General features: G+C 40.4%; 1 protein-coding gene across 1 annotated transcript in view; it reads right to left on the bottom strand.

Annotated features, from left to right (window-relative positions):
* Window positions 1-24,151, bottom strand: part of arhgap35a (Rho GTPase activating protein 35a) — a 122,224-nt gene that overhangs the window by 5,592 nt on the left and 92,481 nt on the right. The window contains exons 4-6 of the mRNA XM_028795659.2: window positions 6,907-6,984; window positions 4,859-4,990; window positions 632-737 (exon numbers count right to left, since the gene is read on the bottom strand). Coding sequence (XP_028651492.1) covers window positions 632-737; window positions 4,859-4,990; window positions 6,907-6,984 — 316 coding nt within the window. The remainder of the gene's footprint in view (window positions 1-631; window positions 738-4,858; window positions 4,991-6,906; window positions 6,985-24,151) is intronic.

Raw genomic sequence — 24,151 nt, 5'->3', positions numbered from 1 at the left:
GATTATATATCATGTAGTCAGACACCTCCACCAATTCATTCAGACCAGTCCACGACTCACTGCTTTGATTTTGTCTTAAGTCGTAATGCATGGAATGCAGCTATGACGAATAAGGAATGCAGATATTTTGGACCTCGTAAACAGAAGAGAAGTTTGTCTGTCTGATATCTAGTTTTTTATGATGCATGACAAAATGGGGAAATAAAAAAATAAAGGGCCGAACTCACTGTCCCCTTAAAGCATTCATACAGCATTGGTTTAGTCAAGGAGAACATTATTTATTGGCTGTAAGAAAAACAAGTGCGTGCGCACAACACTTTCAAAAGGTGAAACCGGGCTGAAAAGTTGTGACGGAGTTGTTACCAGTTGTTATGTAATATGACATCCTCAGATGACTGCCACTGAAGTCGCCAAGTTTGATATCCTCTCTGACAAGAAATCATGTAATGTCCCACCAGCTTTAGACAAACTGGAAATTCAACATTTTGGTGTGTAGTTTACTGTTGCTTCACTTTTCTGTGCAGCACACTGAGATGTCAAGTGCTCAAAGAGGCAGAAGTAGCACACAGAGTCCTCAGTTCCCAAACACATTCCACACCACCAACTTCTCAAAGTGCACCTCAATACTTACTTATTTAAGTGGGTGATTACATATTTGAAGACATCGTAGTTCTCCTTGGGAAATTTCCTCAGGACATCCTTGAGCGTATGGAGTTTCTGCTCCCGGTCATTGATTTCTGTAAAGACAGACAAACAGGGCTGTAAGAGCCATTTTCTTAGTTCTATAAAATTTATGAATATTTATTAGATGACAATGCATAATCTATGGGCGGTTCCTATAACACCCGTAAACAGATTTTTATTGGTACATTCTTGTCCTTTCTAACTGCTTCAAGTAAATATTATTCTTCAGTTAGTTACAGCCTTGCCTTGTATAAGGTGTATAGGCATACGGTTTTTAACAGTGATCGTACTCACGCTCATGTTCGTGCTTATGCACGTGACCGTGCTTGATGGCCTACGGGCTCTTTGAATGTGAGAAACAACACGTTAAAGAATCTTTAAGTAGTGAAATAACTAAAGTTCTTTCAAGAAAAGCTAAGTTTATAGAAGATACATTTTTCCCCATTTTTTTTGCCTTTTATTCTGTGTAACTATTTTTTATTTTATTCTTGTGTGGATTATTTGCCTTTAACTTTCACTAAATACTTTTAAAATGAACTTTGGACTTTGAGAATTCTTTTGACACACGTTTTACCCGTACCTGATAACACCTTATATTCTAGCAGCTACAAGGGCCATACATGCATTTAAATTTGTAATTGTCTGATTTCAACATTTGAAACTACGTAAAGGAAGAACAATTATGTACATCTCAGGGCTTAAGGACATGTCCTAATGTGACAGACTCAGAGAATGAAACCTGTTTAGTCTCGTGCAGAGAAGGCTTCATGGGAACCTAATCCAGGTCTTCCAGATCTTCAAAGGCATTGATAAAGAAGATCCAGCAGGATTTGTTCCACTAAATGGTGAATCTTGTACTTGATGACACCGGTGGAAATGGAAGTACATTTAGGACTTAAACCAGGAAGCACTTCTTTTCACAAAGAGCTGTGGGGCTCTGGAACAAACTACGGAGACATGGAGCTAAACCAAAAACCCTGACAACCTTTAAGAAGGATCTGGATGAGATATGAGAGAGCTTAGCCATTAACTAAACAAATGAGATTAATGGACTCAATGGTCTCCTGTTGTTTGTCAAACTCTTATCTTCTTAAATAAAACACCTTAGAACTGCGGGCAATTGACCATCCTGAGCAACTGACAGATGCAAAAATAAATATGTGTGATAAAATAGCAGCTGACAGCAAACAACAGTTAAGGGGAAAAAAGATAACTAATAATAACAATAATGTAATATGATTATGACAGTCTTTGCCTTTGCCGACTGTTTCAGTGTCCTGGTGAGCCAAGCTGGCCATTTTAGCTCATTTAAAGTTTGCAAAGGCGCTCTGCTGGGGAAGTCTAAGACCTCTAATTCACCTCACCTGAAAACTATGGTTTAATTAAATTAAAAAATTGTAAACCCACAGGGTCTCCCATAGTTTCCTGAGGTTCATTTTGAATGAGCTGGGGAATTGTTTTGGTGAGTTGTGTGTTCTTCCGGTGCCTTGTGCTTATTGTGAATGATTGGATTTTTTGGCCTTCTGTTTCTGTCTTTGGACTTTGCAATGGACTGCCTTACGATATTAGGCAACTTCTTTATGCCTTTTGTGTTCCTTGGAACATCAAATATAAATACAAGATGGGAGACGTTGACCTACAGGAAGCAAACCCTGAGAAAGATTTAGGGGTTTATGTTAAACATTTTCATCACCTAAGCAATGTGCAGAAGCAATTAAAAAGGCAAATAAATTGTTAGGTTACATCATAAAAATGGTTAAATATAAATCTAGGGACATGCTCAGACAATATAATGAACTTATGAGGCCACATCTGCAGTATTGTGTGGAGTTCTAGTCACCACACTGTAAGAAAGACATAGCAGCACTAGAAGCTGTGCAGAGGAGAGCAACCAAGTGCATCATGGGACGTAAGGACATGTTCTACTGTAAAAGACTTGGAGAATTAAATGTGTTTGCCTTGAGCAGAGGAGACCGCATGGGGACCTAATCCAAGTTGTCAATTTCCTCGAAGGCATTGATAAAGGAAGAACCAGCTACATTCTTTCAGCTTAATGAATCACGTACTTGAGCACATCAGTGGAAATTTAGGGGAAGTGCATTAAAGACTGAAGCCAGGAAGCACTTCTTTACACAAAGAGTTGTGGGAATCTGGAACAAACTACTGAGACATGGAGTTAAAGTAGAAACTTTGACAATCTTTAAGAAGGACCTGGATGAGATATTTGGTCAGCTTAGCTATTACACAAATTAACTTGATGGACTGAATAGTCTCCTGTTGTTTGTCAAATTTCTTATCTTCTTAAATCTATATATATATATATATATATATATTTCAGCATGTCTGTCGCTTGGTTGGTTGGTTGGTACGTTTACATCAGTGTTTTGATTGGCTGAACGAAGCACTGGGAAGCGAGTGACCAATCGGATTAAAAGAAAAGCTGAAGGAAGTCACTCGACTGAAGAAGACGAAAATGCAAAAAAAAATAAGATTTTGGATATTTCAAGTGCTCAAACTACACCTCAAGAATTGCCAAAAACGAAGAAACCAAAAAGAATTTTTACTGAAGAACAAAAACTGTGGAATAAACAGCGACGTGCAGTACGACAAGGTAGTCGTGCCCGTCAAGGACGGGCTGCAGGCGACTTTTATCAGTGTTGCAGGGTAAAAGTCATTAAGTGCAAAATTATTTGTACCATGATTAAATTTAGTAATAAAATGTTTTTTGTTATTTGTGTTCAAATCTCGCAGCAGAGACAAAATGAACGCCAACGAGTTGCAGCTTACAGAAGCAATCGCACGGATGAACAAACACAATTGGTTCACGAAATTGAGCGTCTACGATTGCAACAAAAACGTTCTACTGCCACTGAAATTGAAGTTGCTGAAAGACGTGAACATCAACGGCAACGGCAACGACAACAAGAAAGTCTGTCAAACGCAACTCAAGTTGAAATTGTTCAGAGAAGAGAACAAGAACGTTTACGACAACGAGAGAATCGTTTAAATGCAACTGAACGTGAAATTGTCGAAAGAAGAGAGCAAGAGCGACAAAGACTACGAGAAAATAGACTTCATGAAAACGAGGAAGATGCAAATTCAAGTCGTCAACAAGATCGCATTCCAACTCGAGAAAGTCGAGCAAATGCGTCTGAAATTCAAGCTCAACTTCGAAGAAACACTGTATGTTGCCTTATCTCGAGCAACTTCAAGAAAGAAGATCAAGCTCTTAGTTTGAAAAGATTGCCACGACGATCAAGATGGTCTTTACATCAATAATGTAGTGTACCCAGGGATATCCACTTAAATACTTGAATAAACATAGTTTACGTATTCGTTAAGTATGCATTGATTGTGTTAATGATTCATAATTTTATTTTGATAAAGATAAGTCGTTCATTCTATGGCATGTAACACTTTCATACATGACTTAAACTAGAAACAACTTTCATTATGTTTATTATTGCCTTGGAACTAAGATCCATACAGCTCAGGTGGTAGAGTGCACACTACCCTTGGTCGGTGGTTCGATCCCGGATGCCGGAACAAAGTTAGGACCTAACACCACCTACTGTCCGCCTGGGTTCGAATCCCGATTCGTCGTGTGGCACAAATAACAAAAAACATTTTATTACTAAATTTAATCATGGTACAAATAATTTTGCACTTAATGTCTTTTACCCTGCAACACTGATAAAAGTCGCCTGCAGCCCGTCCTTGACGGGCACGACTACCTTGTAAAATGCATAAAGTGTAGCAGGCATCCCTACAACTGACGGAGGGATGCATAAATAATAAATATGAATAATAAAACAGAAGCAAACAACAAGCAAAAGGAAAAAAAGATAACCAATAATAACAATGCTGTAATATGATTATGATAGTCATTGCCGGCTATTTCAGTGCCCTGGTGAGCCCTGCTGGCCATTTTAGCAAATTTCAAGCTTGCAGAGGCATTCTGCTGATGAAGTCTAAGACCTCTAATTCACCTCACTGACTACTTGAAAGCTACGGTATCACTGAATAAAAAAAATTCTGAACATATTAGTTATAAATCACACACTTCTCATTACTTGGTTTGCAAAAAAATATAGCATGATGACAGAAAACGGAAAGCACTTCTCTGTGTAGTAGTGCATGTTAAAAAGAAAAAGTAAAAAATGTGTGTACGTACTGTGCGCTTCCACCAGCTCCACCTGCATGGCGTATGGCACCAGGGGTTCAGGTAGTTCCGAAAAGAAGCTCTTCATGGCACCCGCCACGGCGTTCACTGTGAAGTCCTTCTCAGCCAAGTCCAGATTGTGATCTATGTGAGGACAAGATGGAAGACAAACATCAGGTCAAAGCTGAAACTCTGTCCTGCAGACACAAAGGTTAAGACTGGGAGCAGATAATGTAACATTTTATATACTGCCTTTCAAAAAGTTTAGCTCACAGATGACAGGCCGTGAATACATGTATTAACTCATTTTTATTTTTCAATTGGTACTAAGGGGCCCAAAGTGTGCCTAGAAAGTATCCCCCACACCACCGTTGATACAAGGCAGGATGGATCTATGCTTTCATGTTGTTGATGCTAAATGTTGCAGCAGAAATTGAGACTCATCAGACCAGGCAACATTTTTCCTATCTTCTGTTGTCCAATTCTTGTGAGCCTAATGGCGTGACACCCAGTGTGGTCTCCTGCTGCTGTAAGCCCATCTGCTTCAAGGTTTGACATGTATGTTCAGAGATGCTCTTCTGCATACCTTGGCTGTAACAAGTGCTTATTTGAGTTTTTGTTGCCCTTCTATCAGCTCAAACCACTATGACCATTCTCCTCTGACCTCTGGCATCAACAAGGCATTTTTACTCACAGAAGTGCTGCACACTGGATATTTTCCCTTTTTTGGGCCATTTTCTGTAAACCCTAGAGATGATTGTGCTTGAAAATCCCAATAGATGACCAGTTCTGTCACAAACAACCATGCCAGGTTCAAAGTCACTACAATCACCTTTCTTCCCCATTCTGATGCTCGGTTTGAACTTCAGCAGGTCGACTCGACAATATCTACATGCCTAAATGCTTTGAGCTGCTGCCAATTAGATATTTGTGTTAACAAGCAGTTGTACCTAATAAAGTGGCCAATGAGTGTACTGTAACTTGAAATCAGGCTTCTGAAAAGTTCCATTAGGAAATGGGTTTGTAATTGGGGGCACAAAACCAAAACCGTGCTGTAACTCCAAAATGATTCAGCCGTTGATAATGAATTTGGCATATCATCCCTGGTTTGATTTTATCTTAAATTGTTGAAGTTGGCTGTGTGTGCATGAGATCTGACAATCAATGAGTACTCAGCTTTAAGTTTAATGCATAGAATGCAGTTACGAGAACTAAGGAACACGAGTGCCTAGAATGCATCTGAACTCACTAAACCTATAAAGCCTTCACATGGTCACCACAATGCAATTGGGTGTCAAAATAGGAGGGAAGCTTGCACTTCTTCTGAAACGTGAAACTGTGCTGAAAAGTCATCATGAACTCATCTAATCTGACGTACCCTGCGATTTCTAGTCCAGTGATAAAATTAGCAACTGCAGTTGTTAAGTTTGACATTCCCTACAACTAGAAGTTGTGAAGTGTAACATCGGCTTAAGAGCCACAACAGCCACTTATTAGGACAATGGAAACTGCTTGTAAGAGAGACTGACTAGGGACAACCAATTCAAAGATGACAGAAACTGAGCAATTAGACTGAGCTGTGTGGTTTGTCTATGGATGAAAATGTCTTCTGATTTCCTTTGCTTTCAGCAACTGGAATGAACTTTTGAAAAAGAAAATAATGTGACAGTAAAGAAAATGATTGGGAAAGTCAAAATAGCCTGACATATGATGGAAAAGAGATTAAGTGGGGAAGATTTAAGTCAATATGCTAGCTCTTCCTTGCTAAAACGTTTGCATTTCCAGATTGAAATTAATTTTTCATAAACCCTCAAATGCTTCAGAAATAGATTTAATGGAACACGAACTTTCTAAAGCCTCCATCTGGGAATTTGGAAATATCTGCAGGGTGACATGTGAAAGCTCAAGAAGAGAAATCATCGCATGCACCAACCCTGCAGGGATTAGTAAAAACTCCCAACATCAGAGCCCCTCATCAAACTGCGGCACTGCTGTCTGAGGCCTGCAACGTGCAGGAGGAATCGGTGTGCTGGAAGGCAGAAGATGACAGAATCTCTTACCTTGATCAAACTGCCTTTGCATGCTCTCCATCTCTGCCTTGTTCCCACTGACTCTATAAAGTCCTTCTGTGTTTATACCTGGAAGCAAAAAATTGATAACAATGCTTTAGTAACATTAACATTTCAAACATGTATCTGTAAATATGTAAAGCACACCCACTTTACAGCATATATAGAAGCCAGTAAACATGCATCATACCCATAAAACCTCAGTGGCCTCCTGTTCAAGTGTTCAAAGCACATAAGACAACATCACAACATTACATAAGACTAGATGTTTCAATCCCTTAAATCAGCAGCTCCTAACTCGAGTCATAGCATGTGGACCATGAGGTGGATTTTAACATGCTTCCCCGTGGTCACCAGGGGGGCAAAGATGTTTTAAGCCCACTACATTTCAAGAGGGCTGAACAGTTCACCCCGACATCTCAGCAACCATCACTCCTCTTCATTCAAAACCATTGACTGCTTTGCTTAGCTTTCTCCGCGAGCTGGTTTATAGTTTGATGCTGGTCCTGGCATTGGACTCCCAGACTCCTTTAGCTGTCAGATTCCCTGCAGTTAACCTCTACATATGCTAAGCAGCACCTTCAATCCATACTGCATAGCATATGTGGTCAACTCAACATACTTTAGATGTCTCTGCTTGTACGCCTTACTGACTGCTTTTTCCTGGGGCACTGTGAGCTCTGAGATTAATACCACCTTCAGCCTGTTTAGACCACAAGACCAAGTCAGGTCTGAGGGCTACAGCAGAAATCTCTGGTGGAAATATTAGCCGTTAAATCAAGGTCACCAGACATATTCCAATTAATGAAAATTTGCCTACTTCTCCTAAGAGCCTACCAAATGGCAACAGTTCAATCAACAAAGCACGCAGACACGGTCTACAGGTTTAGTTATGGTTAAGCCCAACATTGGAAGAGACAAGACCCCCCCCCCCCAATCTAAGTGACGCAGACCATGGGATGATTGCTGGTAAATCAAGCAGATGTCCTCCTGGGACAGTCACTTACTACAGTGTCTAGAATTTACAGAAGATGGGGTCGATAAACAAAAATCTCCGGTTAGGCCAAGTTCTGTCCAGCTGACAGAAAAGACTACCTACAGTCAAATAACACATCATTACAGAAGGGCATCCCTTAACTGTTGTCAGGCATGTGTGATTAGGAGGTATTTTCAGGACTCTGCTGAAAATGTCATACATACTCCCGACCAAAAGAGGGCACAATTGACTTTTCCCTTTTTTGCCCATACACATGACCAGGAACAATCACACAAAGAGCAGTGGCGACATTTCCTATCCAGTCTCAGAACTTACGTCTGTATGAGTCGCATAATTTTTTCTAACAATGGTCCACTTATTTCACTTTGGATCCCGTTCTGCAGGATCTTTTCCATCTCATCATTAAACGGGGTAGTTGTGGTGACTCCTTAATGATGCTTTATAATGTACTGTCTTGTCTCACTTAAGGATGGCATATGGATCCGACCAAAACATCCTTAGTCGATTTCATCATTAAGTGTGTTGACTTATACTTTGGGGGCGGGGATGTGCCACTGTGTCTGATGTCATTTTCTCTGCGGTGACTTTGGATATAAAGTGCTGTGCCTGCATTGCTGCATTCCATGTGTAGCACAAGGCAAAAACACAGTGCGTGTCAACAGCATACAGAGACGTGCCTTTGTGTCAATTTCAACACGATGATATGTCAGGTATACTGAACACCTGACCTGACTGAACCCACCCGTAAACTAACCTAAAATTAGCATGATACATACATTACATGAATTAATAATTACTGAAAAATTGTCCCTAGTCTGTGCTTGGTGTGCCCTGCCCGGGGTTTGTTTCCTGCCTTGAGCCCTGTGTTGGCTGGGATTGGCTACCGCTGACCCCCATGACCCTGTAGTTTGGATATAGCGGGTTGGATAATGGATGGATGGATGAAATACAGTAAGAATAATATAGGGAGATTCACTCGAAAGAGGCCCCAAATATTCTGTTGTAACTCCCAAAAGGATGAAGCAATCGGAACCAAAAAAATACGCTCTATACCATGACGTATGTGTAATCAATTGCATTACATGTGATGCTGGAAGTGGTTTCTGTTTTCTGCCAGACACATTTCGACTCGGCGCTCCAAATTCCTGAACATATTGGCAAGCGTCTTGGGGGGGGGGGGGGGGGGGGAATAGCAGCAATTTCACGTTGGATGTTTTCCTTCAAATCTTCCACAGTGCGAGGCTTGTTCCGATAGACTTTTCCTTTCAGAAGACCCCAAAGGAAGAAGTCTGGTGGTGTCAGATCTGGCGACCGTGGTGGCCAAAGCCCCTGTTGCCGAAGGACGACTCCATTTCTGCCATGCTCCTTACTGATGTGTGACATGTTGCACCATCTAACCTTCCGTTAACTCATGATCATCCAGTTGATTCTGACATCACTTAAACGAATTGGTGACCCAATAGATTTGCACCATGAAGACGTGCTGCTCAATACTGTACACCACCATCCTGATGAGAAGACGAGTAACTGAGTGAAGGGGTACAGGCGGTATGCACCCAGAAGTTGCAAATGGAGGTTAAACGTTGTGATGCCAGTCCGGTGCCTACCTCATCACTCCAACACAGGGGCATCCCGGCTTGTTCGAAGCTCCATAAACTGAGCAGCACATTGCACATTGTTTCGTACAAATTGCTTTGTCATAGTGAGAGTTAATACAGAAAATTTGGGGCCTCTTTCGAGTGAATCTAACTGAACATTAATAACAATTTTAATACTGTAATAAGATTGCTTATGACAGCATTTTGGTGCTATTTGTGTCGATCCACATTTTTAGCAGACTCCTAATGTCTGTTAAATAATAAACTCGAGGCTCCTTGAATTTAAGTAGCTGTTTCATGCAGTGATTTTGGCCAACTTTGATTTTGGCCTCCTACACTGTGCACCTTGGACATAAAAAGTGTCAACCAACAATTCACCAATCAAAATACAGCACTCACTGGAGCCCGCCCTCTCAACTATCATGGGTGAAAAATGACAATTTTCATTTCAAGCTGCATTTCATGCTGCATGTGGATGAACTGAAATACTGTAAATAAACGGAGAAATAAAGAAATAAGCAACCAACAGTGGATTCTGAAAGCATTCAGACTTCTTAATTTTCTGCATACTGTAGTTTATTTAGTCGTAGATTTGCTCTTAAATGGAGAAACCTGTCATTTTTACCCATCAACATACACTGAAGAACTTCGAAAGGTCTGCAAAGTCATTAAAAATCAAAAAAATCAAATCTCTCACACCCTTAATCCAGTACTTTGTGGAAGCCCCTTTGACAGTAATTCAAGGGTCACATTTTCTTGGGTAAGTCTCTACAAACTTTTGCACACCTGGATGTGGGCAGTTTCTCTAATTCTTGCTGGCCGATCCTCTCAAATCCTGTTAGACTGGATGAGAAGTGTCTGTCATCTGCCATCTTCTGGTCTCTCCACATTCTGTGGAGTTTAAGTCTTGGGGTTTGGCTGGCCAGTCATAGACTTGTCCTGAAGTCACTCCAGCGTTGTCTTGACTGAATGCTTTTGGGTCTCTCTCATGCTGAAAGTTCAACTACTGCGCCAGTCTGAGGTTGCATGCGCTATGGAGCAGATTTGCTTCAAGGACCTCTCTGTATTTGGCTGCATTCATTCTTCCCTTAATTCTGACCAGTCTCCCCGTTCCTGCATCCCACAATATACTGCTGCCACCACCATGCTTCACCATAGGGATGGTATTAGGCAGGTAATGAGCAGTGCCTGGTCTTCAACAAATACAGTGCTGCAAGTTCTTCCCAAAGAGTTCAATGTTTCCATCATCAAACCATATTATCTTTTTCTTATTCTCTCAAGAGTTCATCAAACCGTCACAATGCTTTATAGTCAAGAGTGGTCATCGTCTATAACTCATTTATAATTGAAGGAGTGCTGCTGAGATGGTTGTCGGTCCAACAGATTCTCCCATCTCAGCAGAGGACTCCTGAAGCCCTGTTAAATGACCATTGGGTTCTTGGTAAAATACCTGAGGCAAGGCCTTTCTAGCTCGGTTGCTCAGTTTTGCCAGAAGGCCAACTCTAGGATGAGTCCTGGTAATTCCAAACTTCTTCCATTTCACAAATTATTGAAGTCACTGTGCTCATGGAACACTGAAAGCTTTAGAAATGGTTTGATTCCCCAGCTCTGATCTATACCTCGCCACAACTTGATCATGAAGGTCCACAGAGAGCTCCTTGGACCACATGGTCTGGTTTTTGCCCTGACAAACAGTGTGAACTGTGGACCTTCTGCACACAAGTAACATGCATTCATTTCTAAAAAATGTCCAGTCAGTTCAATTTACCACAAATAAGTTCTAGAAACATCTCCAGGAGAATTAAAGCAAAGCAGCAGACACCTGAGCACAATCTGAAGTGCCACAGCAAAAGGTCTGAATACTTCTAGGAAGGAGACATTTCAGTTTGAAATTTTTCGTAAATTTGCAAACCTTTCTGAAAACATGTCTTCATGTTGTCATTAGGAGTTACTAGGTCTAGATCGATGGGCAGAAATGGCAAATTTGTCCAAATAAAATACAATCACCACAGTAAAGTGGGCAGAAAGTGAAGATGTCGGAGTCCTTTCTAAATTCACTGCAGCTCATAATCTCAGATTTCCTTTCTCTGGTTTTTCTGTCCGTCCATTTGCTGATGTCTTCCTCTCACACTAGTTTTGTTTTTGTGTTGCAGCTATTCAAGTTTGGGCGACTTGTACCTGTAAACTTTGACAATATATGTTATGTCTTTCTGTGTTCCCCCTCAGAACACCTGACCCCCTTAAGTCACAACACATCACACAAAAATTCCTACATTCAGACCTCCAGACAGTGAGGTCAACTCAAATGGGGGGTGGGGGGTGGGAAGGAGAGCCCTTCGAGGAAAAAAGCACAATCAACAGCACGCGAGGGGCGGACAGTTCCCAGAAGACAGCCGAGTAGACTTCTTTGCGCGAGTCACTTATTAGTAACCTTATTTGTTTGCTGATCAATGAAGACTAATGTGCCTCACTCATTTGTAATCTGAGCAGTTCTTGCTTTTCCAAATGATTGCAAATTGGCCCTGCAGGAGTCAGGATCTGCAAGCCCCCACGAGCAGCCAGCTGCCACTCGCTTTCATGACGTAAGCTACGCCAGGGCAGCAAGATGCAGAAGGAAATGAAGAAGATGGTCCACAGATCAGGACTTATTGATTTTTCTTCTTGCAATCAATCGGTAGAAAAGCTTTCAGAGCCTGCGCTTCATAACGTTAATTACCCACAGCGCCCTGCTGCTGAGCGACAAGACGGCCAGGCGCATACAGCCTGGCAGGGATGCTGCTGTTTGGAACAAGGAGGGAGCTTCTGGGAAGAACAGAAGGATTTGCATCATCCAGTTCAAGAACAAGACGAAGTGTCAGGCTGGCCATCCAGGAAGGGTGTGCTGTTTAGCTGTGGGCACATGATGGTGGGTCTGACTCAGAAGCTGTGATATACAATCAAAGGCTCAAAAGAAAAACATGAATGATGGATATATTTATAAAATTCTATACTGGGAGGTGAACAGCACTTGAACTTCACAAAACAAAAGTTGATATTATTGGATAACTAGCTGTGCTAGCAGGTTTCTCCTGGGAAAGTCAGTGGGCCTCAGTTGTAGTTTCGTTGGTTAAGTATTAAGTAACTAAGTACTGTTCTGTACACAACTAGTGGTACCACCCATACAAGATGGGATGAAATCCAAGTAATTAACCTAGACCTCCATGTCAACATTTGCAGTGTACCATGCAATGCACATGGATATGTAATATATAAGCAGTGTTAATGTTTGTGATGAGCCAACTGTTGGAATGACAAATGCAATGTGCATGTCTCTGTTATATGCCATTTGGCATGGGATTCATAAAAGCACTGTGAATGTTTGTGATGTGCCTACCGCTGGAATGACAAATGTAACACATTTTCTTACTACAAATGATTGCGATGTGCCATTTGTTGGAATAACAGAGACATAGCACCTGGGTGGGATAGACCCACAGACAACTTTTACTAGCTGGGCTACCTGTCTAAGACTAGTTGAAATGAAAGTAATCAACGTGGACCTCAGTGTTAACGGTTGCACTGCACCCTGCAATGACTGTGTCTCTCTAATACAGTATGCCATTTGGTATGAGATTCATAAAAGCAGTGTTCATGTTTGTGATGTGCCATCTGTTGGAATAACATATGCCATTTGGTATAGGATTTGTAAAAGCAGCATTAATGCTTGTGATGTGCCATCTGTTTGGAAAGACAAACGCAAAGCATTTTAATGCTACAAATATTTGTGATGCTTCATCTTTTGGAATGAAAAATGTACTGTATATGTTTCTTTTTATCTGCCACTTGGTATGGGACTCAAAAAAGAAGTGCTAATATTTGTGATGTGCCATCATTTGGAATGACAAATGCAAAGCCAATGCACAGGTCTCTGTTATATAGCATTTGGTATAGGAGTCACAAAGCAGTGTTAATGTGTGTGATGTGCCATCAATTGGAATAACAACTCTAATGCATTTGATTATTAAAAATGTCTATGATGTGCCACCTTTCGAAATAACAGAGACATAGCAAATGGACAGCACTCCACCACCAGGGGCTAATACGTATTAGGAGTTCAGTCGAGCTGCTTACTGTTGAACAGACTACATACAATCCTTGGTGGTGGTACTGGTGTGAAGGAGATTGCAGCAGAACTCCATATCATTTTGGATTAATTATCTGACTTGACAGACCAGACCACATTTCTAAGCAGGGAGTCCAACTTGTGGAGGCATTCCAGTTGAAAATTCCAACTAGGAGCTCTCTCTTCCCTGTTCAAATGGAATGCAGTATTAATCCCTGTTGTTGCTGTGTCCAGACCTGTTCCAGTCCATCCTCGGTTACGAACTACCAGATGTCCCAGCATGGAGAGAAGCCCATAGTTACAGGCATCAGGGTGTCACAACCTAAACAATTAAATACTGGACAGATAGTTTATGGGCTCCATTTATGTTAATCAGTTTCAAACTACTTTATGATCTCATTTTGGAAGCTTGCATATTTTTTTTTTTTTCCATCCGAGAACTTGTCACAGCATTATGCACCTGCACTCTGTGAAGAGTGCTATACAAAATACTGAATTAAGCTCCATTACCAATTCTCACCTTATTTACTGTACATTATCATTTCGTAATCATAAGAAATATTGCTTCATAAAAATGCTGCCCCTACCAAAATGCCGCAAATGGCAACCGCCATGTCATCTTACCCCGCATCTGCCTTTGTGGATGTGCGAGGAAAACCCACGTATGGAAAAGAATGAATATGAAAACTTCACATGGGCAATATTCTAGGGATTCTGGGATTCAAAGCAAGGATACCGGCTCTGTGAGACCAACAATAACCATGGCAGCATTACTACTACCCACACAAAAATGGGGAAAACATACAAATTCAAGTTAAAATAAAATTTAAAAAATTAAAAATTGAAAGCTTTGCCGTCCTATAAAAGATGCAAGACTATGTCTTCATGGTCTAGGGGCAAAGAAAGAAAAAAAGGTCCAGGGGTCACACTTCTACTTCTGCTATACAATAAGGTGAATAAAAGGAAGAGCATATCCTAGACACAGCTCAAATAAAGTCTAATTTTCCAAAGTTTTGTTTTTAATTTAATTTTACTGTATTCTTTAAAGCTAGCTGTATGACATGCTTCTTTCACCATATGATTAAAGTAATCCGCTTTGGGCAAAGTCAGTTTAATACCCTGCAGATTACTGTACATTTAGTGCATGAGGGTTTGCAAGCGGAGCTATTATCACAATACAAGTGCAGATAATAACTTTTTCCCCCCTTTTCATTTGGTCTAAGCTGCTCATACAAGGATGGGTTGGCATTTATAAATTAGAATACTGAATTTTTGAGAAATGTATATATGCACTCAGTGGGGATATAACAGGATTTTTTAATTCCTGATATCATTTTAATCCTATGAAGAGCTCCCTCTAGTGGGACAAGAAGATACTGTAAAGGTGACCCCATCCAATACTTCATTCAGTTAAAGGAACCCTTCACCCAAAAATTATATTTTTTTCATATGCTATCCCAATTGTTACTAAATTACCCCGGTAGTTTGTAGTAATGGCCAAGATCATTTTTTAATATCATGTTTTCATGCAGAATGGATATAACAGGGTGTCATATTAAAGGATACATTTCAGATTTTTCAAGTCAAAGTAACTTCTTCACATTCAAAGAATACATTAATCTTCTACATGTAACTGCGTTCAAAAATGAAACATTTTATTAAGCAAAAAAAATAAATGGCCTGCTCTTATGCAGTTATGAAAAAAAAGAAAAAACCTTAAAACGTATTAAATATGTCAAATTTTCAAGACAAACATTTGCATTATAGGCTTCATTATAAAATGCAAGAGTGGAAATTTTTATTTATAAAATATGCTTCACTTTAAAACACATTTTAATGTGGTAAATGTATATATATATATATATATATATATATATATATATATATATATATATATATATATATACACACACACACACACCATGATTATGAAAAAATAACTGACTTGAAAAATACTAAACATCTCTTCTTTAATATGACACTCATAAAACCTCACGGGTGTGGCCCACTAGTTTTAGAATTCCCATCATTAATTCAATGGCCTTTACTTGTCTAGGTTTTCTTTTGATTGTTGTCTAAATGCACCTGAACATGGGAGGGTGAAAACTAATGTGAGTGATATATTTTGTGTTTTATACTTGTGAAAAATGTGTCTAAAATGGGGTCCTGATACATTGCAAGGGGAGCTGCAAAATAAACCTAGTAAAATTATTCATTAAATATCACACATAATGCCTCACTGGGACTGTAACAACCAAGTCAAACATTTCTTACTTATCTCTCTATTTATGTATTTATTTATTTAAAGAGCTTCTCAAAAATTTCCCCCTTGGAACAAATAAACTATATATTATATAGTGCCTTATCTATCTATCTATCTATCTATCATATAGTGTCATTCATATCTATTGATTATATAGTGCCATTCATATCTATCTATCTATTATATAGTGCCTTTCATATCTATCTATCTACCGATCTATACATTGGGTGTACTACCGGTCTGGTTAGTCTTTTTATTTTTCTTTTTATGTATTTTAAACAATTACCACAAGGCATTGATTAGAAGAAAAAACAATTATTAAACAAACCAAACAAGCGTTAAACAACACAGAAACTTTCCAGACGCATGGCCAGCTCTTTCTTCCTCACCTATCCTACCTGAGCTTCTGAGCTCAACCATTAACCAAGGTGAGAAACATGCTTCTATCTTAACAATTCTCACAGTACCAAAGCTCTTAAACAAAACCTAAAAGACATACATGTATTCTGGAAAACAAAGGCACTCAAACAAAGGAGTAAATTATCACTATCAAAAAAAAATTAAAAAATGAAACTGAAATTAGACTTCCTTAAACCGTTCCAACCCCCTCCAGGAAGGTACTGTATGCCCACCAGCCCACAGTCACCTGGCTATAGGGCACTGGCTTTAAACTTCAGTAAGGTTATCTGTATGTGTGCATTCAAAAAGCTGTGCAGGCTAGAAACAGCTTGGACACACACAGACTGCCTGCAGGTAATCAGTACATGCTGAAGTTTCAACTGCTGAGACCATTGTTATTGATACGGACACATGCATGCAAACAGCAGCAAACGCTACCATGTGATTCTTTAAAGCCATTTAGTCGGCAATCCTGGCTGTAATGCCCTGTGAAGACCTCAATGCCACATTGTGTTTCTTTCTGTAAAAAAAATGCCTACAAAAAGCAATTAAGCATCAAAGCAACCCCTTAAAGGCTAAGAGGTAGCATTAAAGTGCTATCTGTTGACGAGTGCCATGTGGACTGCTATAGTCATTACTCCCTAAACAATACGGTAGAACAACTCTTTACATAGCATTTACATTGCATTAAGCATTAAAATGTAATCTTGAGATAATTTAAAGTATTCTGCAGTGGCAGAAGAATGTGTGTAGGGGACATGTAAATACTACACCATGTTATTTAAGGACTTGAGAATCCTCAGATTTTAGTAACTGCGACTAGGGATGGTCCTAGAACCAATCCCCAACAGAAAACGAGGGCCGACTGTATATGCAAAAATGTGGTGTTGTGCAATTCTAATTCAAAATAATCTGAAAAAGGTCTTTTACTTTAAAGAGTTGTATGCACTTTGGGATAATAAATATTTGTCTGGTGTTCCCCTGGAGAGGGTGTCTGATTTTTTTTTTCTCCCTTCTAATTGGTCTCTGCTCTAAAAAAAATTTGAAAACCCAATTTAGTTGACTTTGTAGTGATCTGCTTTCACTTTGACATTAAAGAGTTTTTTTTTCTGTTGACCAGTGTGAAAAAAGACAAATTAAATCTGCCGTGATTCAAGGTTGCATTACAAGAAAATGTAAAAATCTATGAGGGGGGTGAAAGCTTTTCATAGGCGCAGTAATAAGTAAAGCTACTGCATCTGGAGGTCCTTGCACTCTCCTAATAACAAGCTCTCCTATTTTATTACCTTCATCCTTTCTGTGTCTTTGTTACCTTTTTGATTGTTTTAGCCCATCTTGCACATCCCTCCTGACGCTTTCTTCATCACATATGTACTCTGCTGAAGCTCAATTTTGGACTTCTTTATCTTACATTTTCTCCTGATAAGGTGCAAAGATACGCAGCTCAGCTTTTCAGTTATCCTACTTGTTATTTAATTCTTTTTAAACAGCAAAAGGCAGCATTCCTTTATCTTACACTTGCAGGCACTTGCATTTAGGAAGTGCCAGTTGAGCTTAGTGCCAGGCTCGCTTGGTCAGTGTGTGGTGGTGCTGATGTTCCCTGTGAGTGTTTTACAGAGATAGTCAGCGTGAACATGTGTGTGTGTGTTGGCCAGGGATGTGGAGTCAGAAGCAATTATTGTATTACTGCAGTCAGAAAAAATGCACTTGGTTTTAAGAGTTTTGACCTTACAGCACAGCCCCAAAGACAGAGTGGCCTGCCAAGAAATGATCCTGTAGTCCCATTGGAAAATCCATACCTGCCATTTGGTAACACAGAAAATGATATAATGAAGTGACTCCTAATGAATGTCACCCAGGAACATCTAAATTAAATTGAGCATGGTGCACTTTGCTCTTCTAGTTGACACTTGCTATAACAAATCCCAAACAAAGTCCCAATGCCTGGTTGCCACAGGTGTCTATGAGAGGTCACAGGCAGGGCTGTGAAGTCAAAGTACCCTAAGTTCTTGTCTATAAGCCGCGGCTTATCTAAGGAAAAAAGTTGTGAAAATGAAAAAATAGAATATCGGCTTATACAGAAGTCCGGCTTATACAGTAATCCCTCCTCCATCGCGGGGGTTGCGTTCCAGAGCCACCCGCGAAATAAGAAAATCCGCGAAGTAGAAACCATATGTTTATATGGTTATTTTTATATTGTCATGCTTGGGTCACAGATTTGCGCAGAAACACAGGAGGTTGTAGAGAGACAGGAACGTTATTCAAACACTGCAAACAAACATTTGTCTCTTTTTCAAAAGTTTAAACTGTGCTCCATGACAAGACAGAGATGACAGTTCTGTCTCACAATTAAAAGAATGCAAACATATCTTCCTCTTCAAAGGAGTGCGCGTCAGGAGCAGTGACTGTCACAGAGATAGAGAAAAGCAAACAAATCAATAGGGCTGTTTGGCTGTTAAGTATGCGAAGCACCGCGGCACAAAGCTGTTGAAGGCGGCAGCTCACACCCCCTCCGTCAGGAGCAGAGAGAGAGAGAGAGAGAGAGAGAGAGAGAGAGAGAGAGAGAGAGAGAGAGACAGAGTTTGTTTTTCAGTCAAAAATCAATACGTGCTCTTCGAGCTTTTAAGTATGCGAAGCACCGTGCAGCATGTCGTTTCAGGAAGCTGCACAAAAGGTAGCAACGTGAAGATAATCTTTCAGCATTTTTAGACGAGTGTCCGTATCGTCTAGGTGTGCGAACAGCCCCCCTGCTCAATCCCCATATGTCAGGATCACAGATTGTCAGCGCAAGAGAGAGAGAAAAGTAAGCAATCTAGCTTCTCAGCCATCTGCCAATAGCGTCCCTTGTATGAAATCAACTGGGCAAACCAACTGAGGAAGCATGTACCAGAAATTAAAAGACCCATTGTCCGCAGAAATCCGCGAACCAGCAAAAAATCCGCGATATATATTTAAATATGCTTACATATAAAATCACAATCTAAATGACCGCTACGCGCGCGTGTTGACTCGGCGACGCCCAGAGCAGAAAGAACGCGCTCCGGCCGCTCCAACCGCGCCATGCGGGGAGTGAGAGAGACGCCAATATCTCACACTCTCTCCCCCCTTAAAGAAATTAAATGGGTGCGAGTGAGACCACTGACCTCCCTCCCTTCTATTAGTTATAGGTTATAGTACGTTCGGCTTATCTATGAGTCCGGCTTATCTATGATAAGATTTTATTTTAAAAATTCATATGATTTTTGGTCTCTGGCTTATACACAAGAACCTAGGGTAATTATTGGGTTACTAAAGCCAGTAGTGCGGCACGGTGGCGCAGTGGCACTGCTGCCTCGCAGTTAGGAGACCTGGGTTCGCTTCCCGTGTTCTCCCCATGTCTGCGTGGGTTTCCTCCCACAGTCCAAAGACATGCTGGTTAGGTGCATTGGTGATCCTAAGTTGACCCTAGTGTGTGCTTGGTGTGTGGGTGTGTTTGTGTGTGTTCTGCGGTGGATTGGCACCCTGCCCGGGATTGGTTCCTGCCTTGTGCCCTGTGTTGGCTGGGATTGGCTCCAGCAGACCCCCCGTGACCCTGTGTTCGGATTCAGCGGGTTGGACGATGGGTGGATGAAGCCAGTAAAATTGTGCCAACTCTGACTAAATGTAAATACAGGAGAAAGTAGGGTGAAATGACACCTTTTATTGGCTAACTAAATAGATTACAAATGCAAGCTTTTGAGGCAGCTAAGGCCCCTTCATCAGGCAAGGTGATGTGGGGGCCTTAGCTGCCTCGAAAGCTTGCATTTGTAATCTATTTAGTTCGCCAATAAAAGGTGTCATTTCACCCTACTTTCTCCTGTATCAATCTACGGCTAACACAGTACAACACTCTACCGCTATAAATGTAAATAGTAATATAATGTGTTAAAATTTCCAACTTCACATATACTGATTCGATTAAAAACATTGTTTTTATATTATTGTGCAAGTTTAGTCTTATGTTTAATGTTACTTAGTAGTCGTGTTTCCATTGAAACAAAAAGACAGTAATGGAAATGTGTCAATTTCAAAAAAAAAAAAATTGCAAAAAACTTTATACGCTTGCTTGAGATGGTTTTTTAGGCGATTTGACAAAGCAATAATTTGCAAAACTGCAATGGAAACACTTTTGTCACATTTAGGTCACATAAGTCTCGATAACAACCCTGTACTCCGCACAGGTAGCCAGTTTATAAAGCGCGATGGGTATGCACTTCTGGGCAGGACTGGCTCCCTCGTGTATGCTACGGCAGGGGAAACAAGAGGGCCTATTGCCCTGCATAATTAAATGAATGTTGAGCTGCTTATCTTAAAGTTTTGTACCCACAGAACCTCAGTAAAATCACTGTGGACGATTTCAAAGAAATTCCTAATATGTGGTCTCTGCCAAGTGGAGGGAGCTTGCCTTCCCTTTATTGTATTCACTCGCTCGACACCTCTGATTAAAAACGAACGCTGCGATTGTAGACGCAATTGAAATAACAGAGTCGACACCTATCATATCTGCAGTCATTTTTTAATTTCACGTAATAAACTTTATTCTCATAAAACCACTCAATGGAAACACAGACAAGTCGCATTTGTGTTTTGATGACTTTTCAGAAGTGCCTTTAAATTCGAACTTTATAACCGGTTAGAGTGCTAAAAAGTAGCCTGTTGATTCATGTTATAAGTTATAAAGTGCCTTGTATTTCATATGTTGTGTGCTTTCATTCAACATAGTAAACATATGAGATTAATTACAAAGAGAGGAATCAGAGGTACCAGAAATTGAGGAGTCGGAGTCAAAGGTTTTGTGTACAGACTGACTGCAAAGCCCTGTTGTTGGCCACAAGAACTGCTTTGTGTGTTAAAAAGGACATGCAGTGGCAGACAGACCCCACATGTGAAAGTGATACCAATGTCAAATCGGGTGCCCCCTTTCCAACAAGTGCCTGGTATTGTTCAATACGATGCCTACACTGTTGGATACCATGGCTGGGAGAAGATCACTTTTTTTCCTGCTCTCTATGGATTTTGTTTGAGGGTCTTTTGACACTTTGGAAGGTTGCTGACATAAGGCAGTCTCCCTGTGGGAATATTTCCACAAAGTATTTATACTGAATAAACATTAATAATTATCATTATATGTTTGTGTCATGAGTTTGAGTCGCTGTTGCTAGGATGCTGCCTCCCCCACCAAAACTTCACAAGAGTGTCGGAGAATTATTGAGAGAGAATGATGGGATAGATGGCACAAACATAAATGGGTTAAAATTGGAATATCAAACAATAAACCCAGCAATGAAGAATCACAGGGAAAGACATTAATTAGAAGTAGTGGACAAAAACGAGAGTCACAAAGCAAAAAAAACCAAAAAAAAACCAAACAAACCTACTGTAAGGGTGTACTTGGAAAATAAGGTAACTATGTTATAGGAAACAAGATATAAATTCAGGCTATCTGTCGGTGAATAAACAACGATCATGATGTCACAAATGTCTTGCATCATGTGAGCTTCCACTACAACAGCGTCACATATATAAAAGTAAAACAGTTGCAAATTTTTTCTATTAACCAAAGTAAAAAGTGGAATCAATATGCCAAAGAACTAGTCAAATTCTAGACCCATCTCAAGGTAAAGCAGCCACAATTTGGAGCACCATAGCAAAGAGTGTGAATACACATTTGAACGAGTGACTTCAGTTTGTGATTTTGTAAACGTTTCAGATAAAATCTTTTCACTTTGTCATGTTGGGTTATTGAGTGTTCACCGATGGGCAAAAATGGTAAATGTATCCACTTAAAATGAAATCTGCAACATGTAAAAGTGTGCACAAAGTGAAGGGCTCTGAGTTAATCCACCTTATCTCTGATTTACAACTTATTTGATTTGGACTGCAGCCATACCATCTTCTCTTCAAAACAGGTCATCGACACTGAGGGGTAAGCATGTTCAGACCTGGCCAGTACTTGGATGGAAGACCATCTAGGAAAAGCTTGGGATGCTGCAGGAAGAGGTGTTTGAGGCCAGCAGGGGGCACTTTCCCTCTGGTCTTGTGTGGAACCCAATGACCCAGTGCAGTGATAGGGACACTGGGTTGCAAAAATGGCACCGTCCTTTGGACAAGACTTAAAACCGGGGTCCTAACCCTTAGCGGTCATAAACAATCCCTGGGCATCCTTCGTAAAGGGTAGGGTGTATCTTGATGTCCTGGCCTAGTCATTCTGGGTTCCAATCATCCCCTGTCTCTAAATGGCCATTTCTCTTCCCTTCAGCACCTAACAGCTAATGTGTGATGAGCACACTGATGCAAAAATGGCTGCCATAGCATCATCCAGGTGGATGCAGTGATGGTTGAATTGGTTGCCCATTCAATGAAGTGCTTTGAGTAATAAGAAAAGCAATATGTAAATGTAAAAAAATTATTACTATTATGAGTAAAAGCTGTGCAGTGCCAAATCTGTTGAAAGAGGTGATTAATGAAAAACTATTTGAATTCAGTAGCTGTACACCACAATTGGATAGCTCTCATAATGGGAAGGTGCTACAGGCACATTATTTTTGTCTACTCAGTCCCCAGCACTGCTTTTCTGTGTGACCCTGAGTGACTCACTCAACTGGTCAGGGCTCCCATTGTAGAAATGCAGACCCAGCTGTGCCACCGTGATTTGTAAATGATTTTGTCTAAGAGCTTCAAGCCAAATCTAATACATTTAAAAAGGTAATCCATCCACTTTCTAAATCTGCTTACTGCAAATCTAAAAGGTGTTAGAAATGACTCAATTCTCGATAGCATAAATGAAATATGTGGCAAATCCAGTTATTAATTAAATGTCTTTGCATGCAGCGATTGCACCCTTCAAGCTCTCCTTGCTGCACGTCTCGACATGTACAATTTTGAGTTTCCACAGAAAGGTGCTCAAGGCGAGGTTTGCTTGACATTTGTGGAAGGAACAGATGGGATTTCTTGACTTCATACATGCCTGTGTTCCTCATCGTAGGCCTTATAATGTACCGGCGCCATGTCCATCCTCTGTCTTTTTGTTGAGGACTATGAGGATATGGCCTGGCTGTCCATGGCTTGGAAGTTGGCTCACTATCTTTGGACATGTCAGATCTGCATTTCCTCCACTGCCTTCACACTATTATATCTGCCAAGGTGTGGCCAAAATGTAAAGGACATCTAATCAACTTAAGCAAAGGGGGACACATTTAAAGGCTGTAGACTGCAAAGAACACAAACTGTAAGCGGCAAATAAAGTGAATTATTATCTAAAATAAGAAATGCTGCAGTCAAACATGGCATGCCAGCTCTAACAGAATGTTAAGCACTACGGTGCTGAGGAACACTGGACATGCTGCCAAGAAGATACAGAGAGTTTGTGAAGCCTTTAGAATTTTCTCTACTGTAGTTCTACATAAACATGAGCTAAAAAATGATCAGATGAAGAGAACCCAGCTAAACAAATGACATAAAACATTACACTTGTTCATTTATTTAGTAACGAGGCCAGAGTTCTCATCCCAGGTCCTCCCTGTGTGGAGTTTGCATGTCCTCCCCATGTCTGCGTGGATTACCTCCAGGTGCTCAAGTCTCCTCCCACTGTTCAAACACATGCAGGTTCGGTAAATTGCTGACACTAATTTGGCCTGTGTGTGTGTGGTGACCCTGCGATGGGCTGGCATCCTGCCCAGAGTTTGTTCCTCCTTTGTGCCCTGGCTGGCTGGGCTCCAGCATCCCCCACAGCCCTGGTCCGGATTAAGTAAGTTATAAAATTACATGATGTTTATTTATCAAGTAAAATAATATCATCTTACATATTTTTGTGTGAATAAGTATGTGACGCCACAAACATTATCAGTTCATTTGAAGAT

The sequence above is a fragment of the Erpetoichthys calabaricus genome, chromosome 1 (assembly GCF_900747795.2).
Source record: "Erpetoichthys calabaricus chromosome 1, fErpCal1.3, whole genome shotgun sequence".
Classification (NCBI taxonomy): domain Eukaryota; kingdom Metazoa; phylum Chordata; class Cladistia; order Polypteriformes; family Polypteridae; genus Erpetoichthys; species Erpetoichthys calabaricus.
This window is presented reverse-complemented; position numbering and strand designations above follow the sequence as displayed.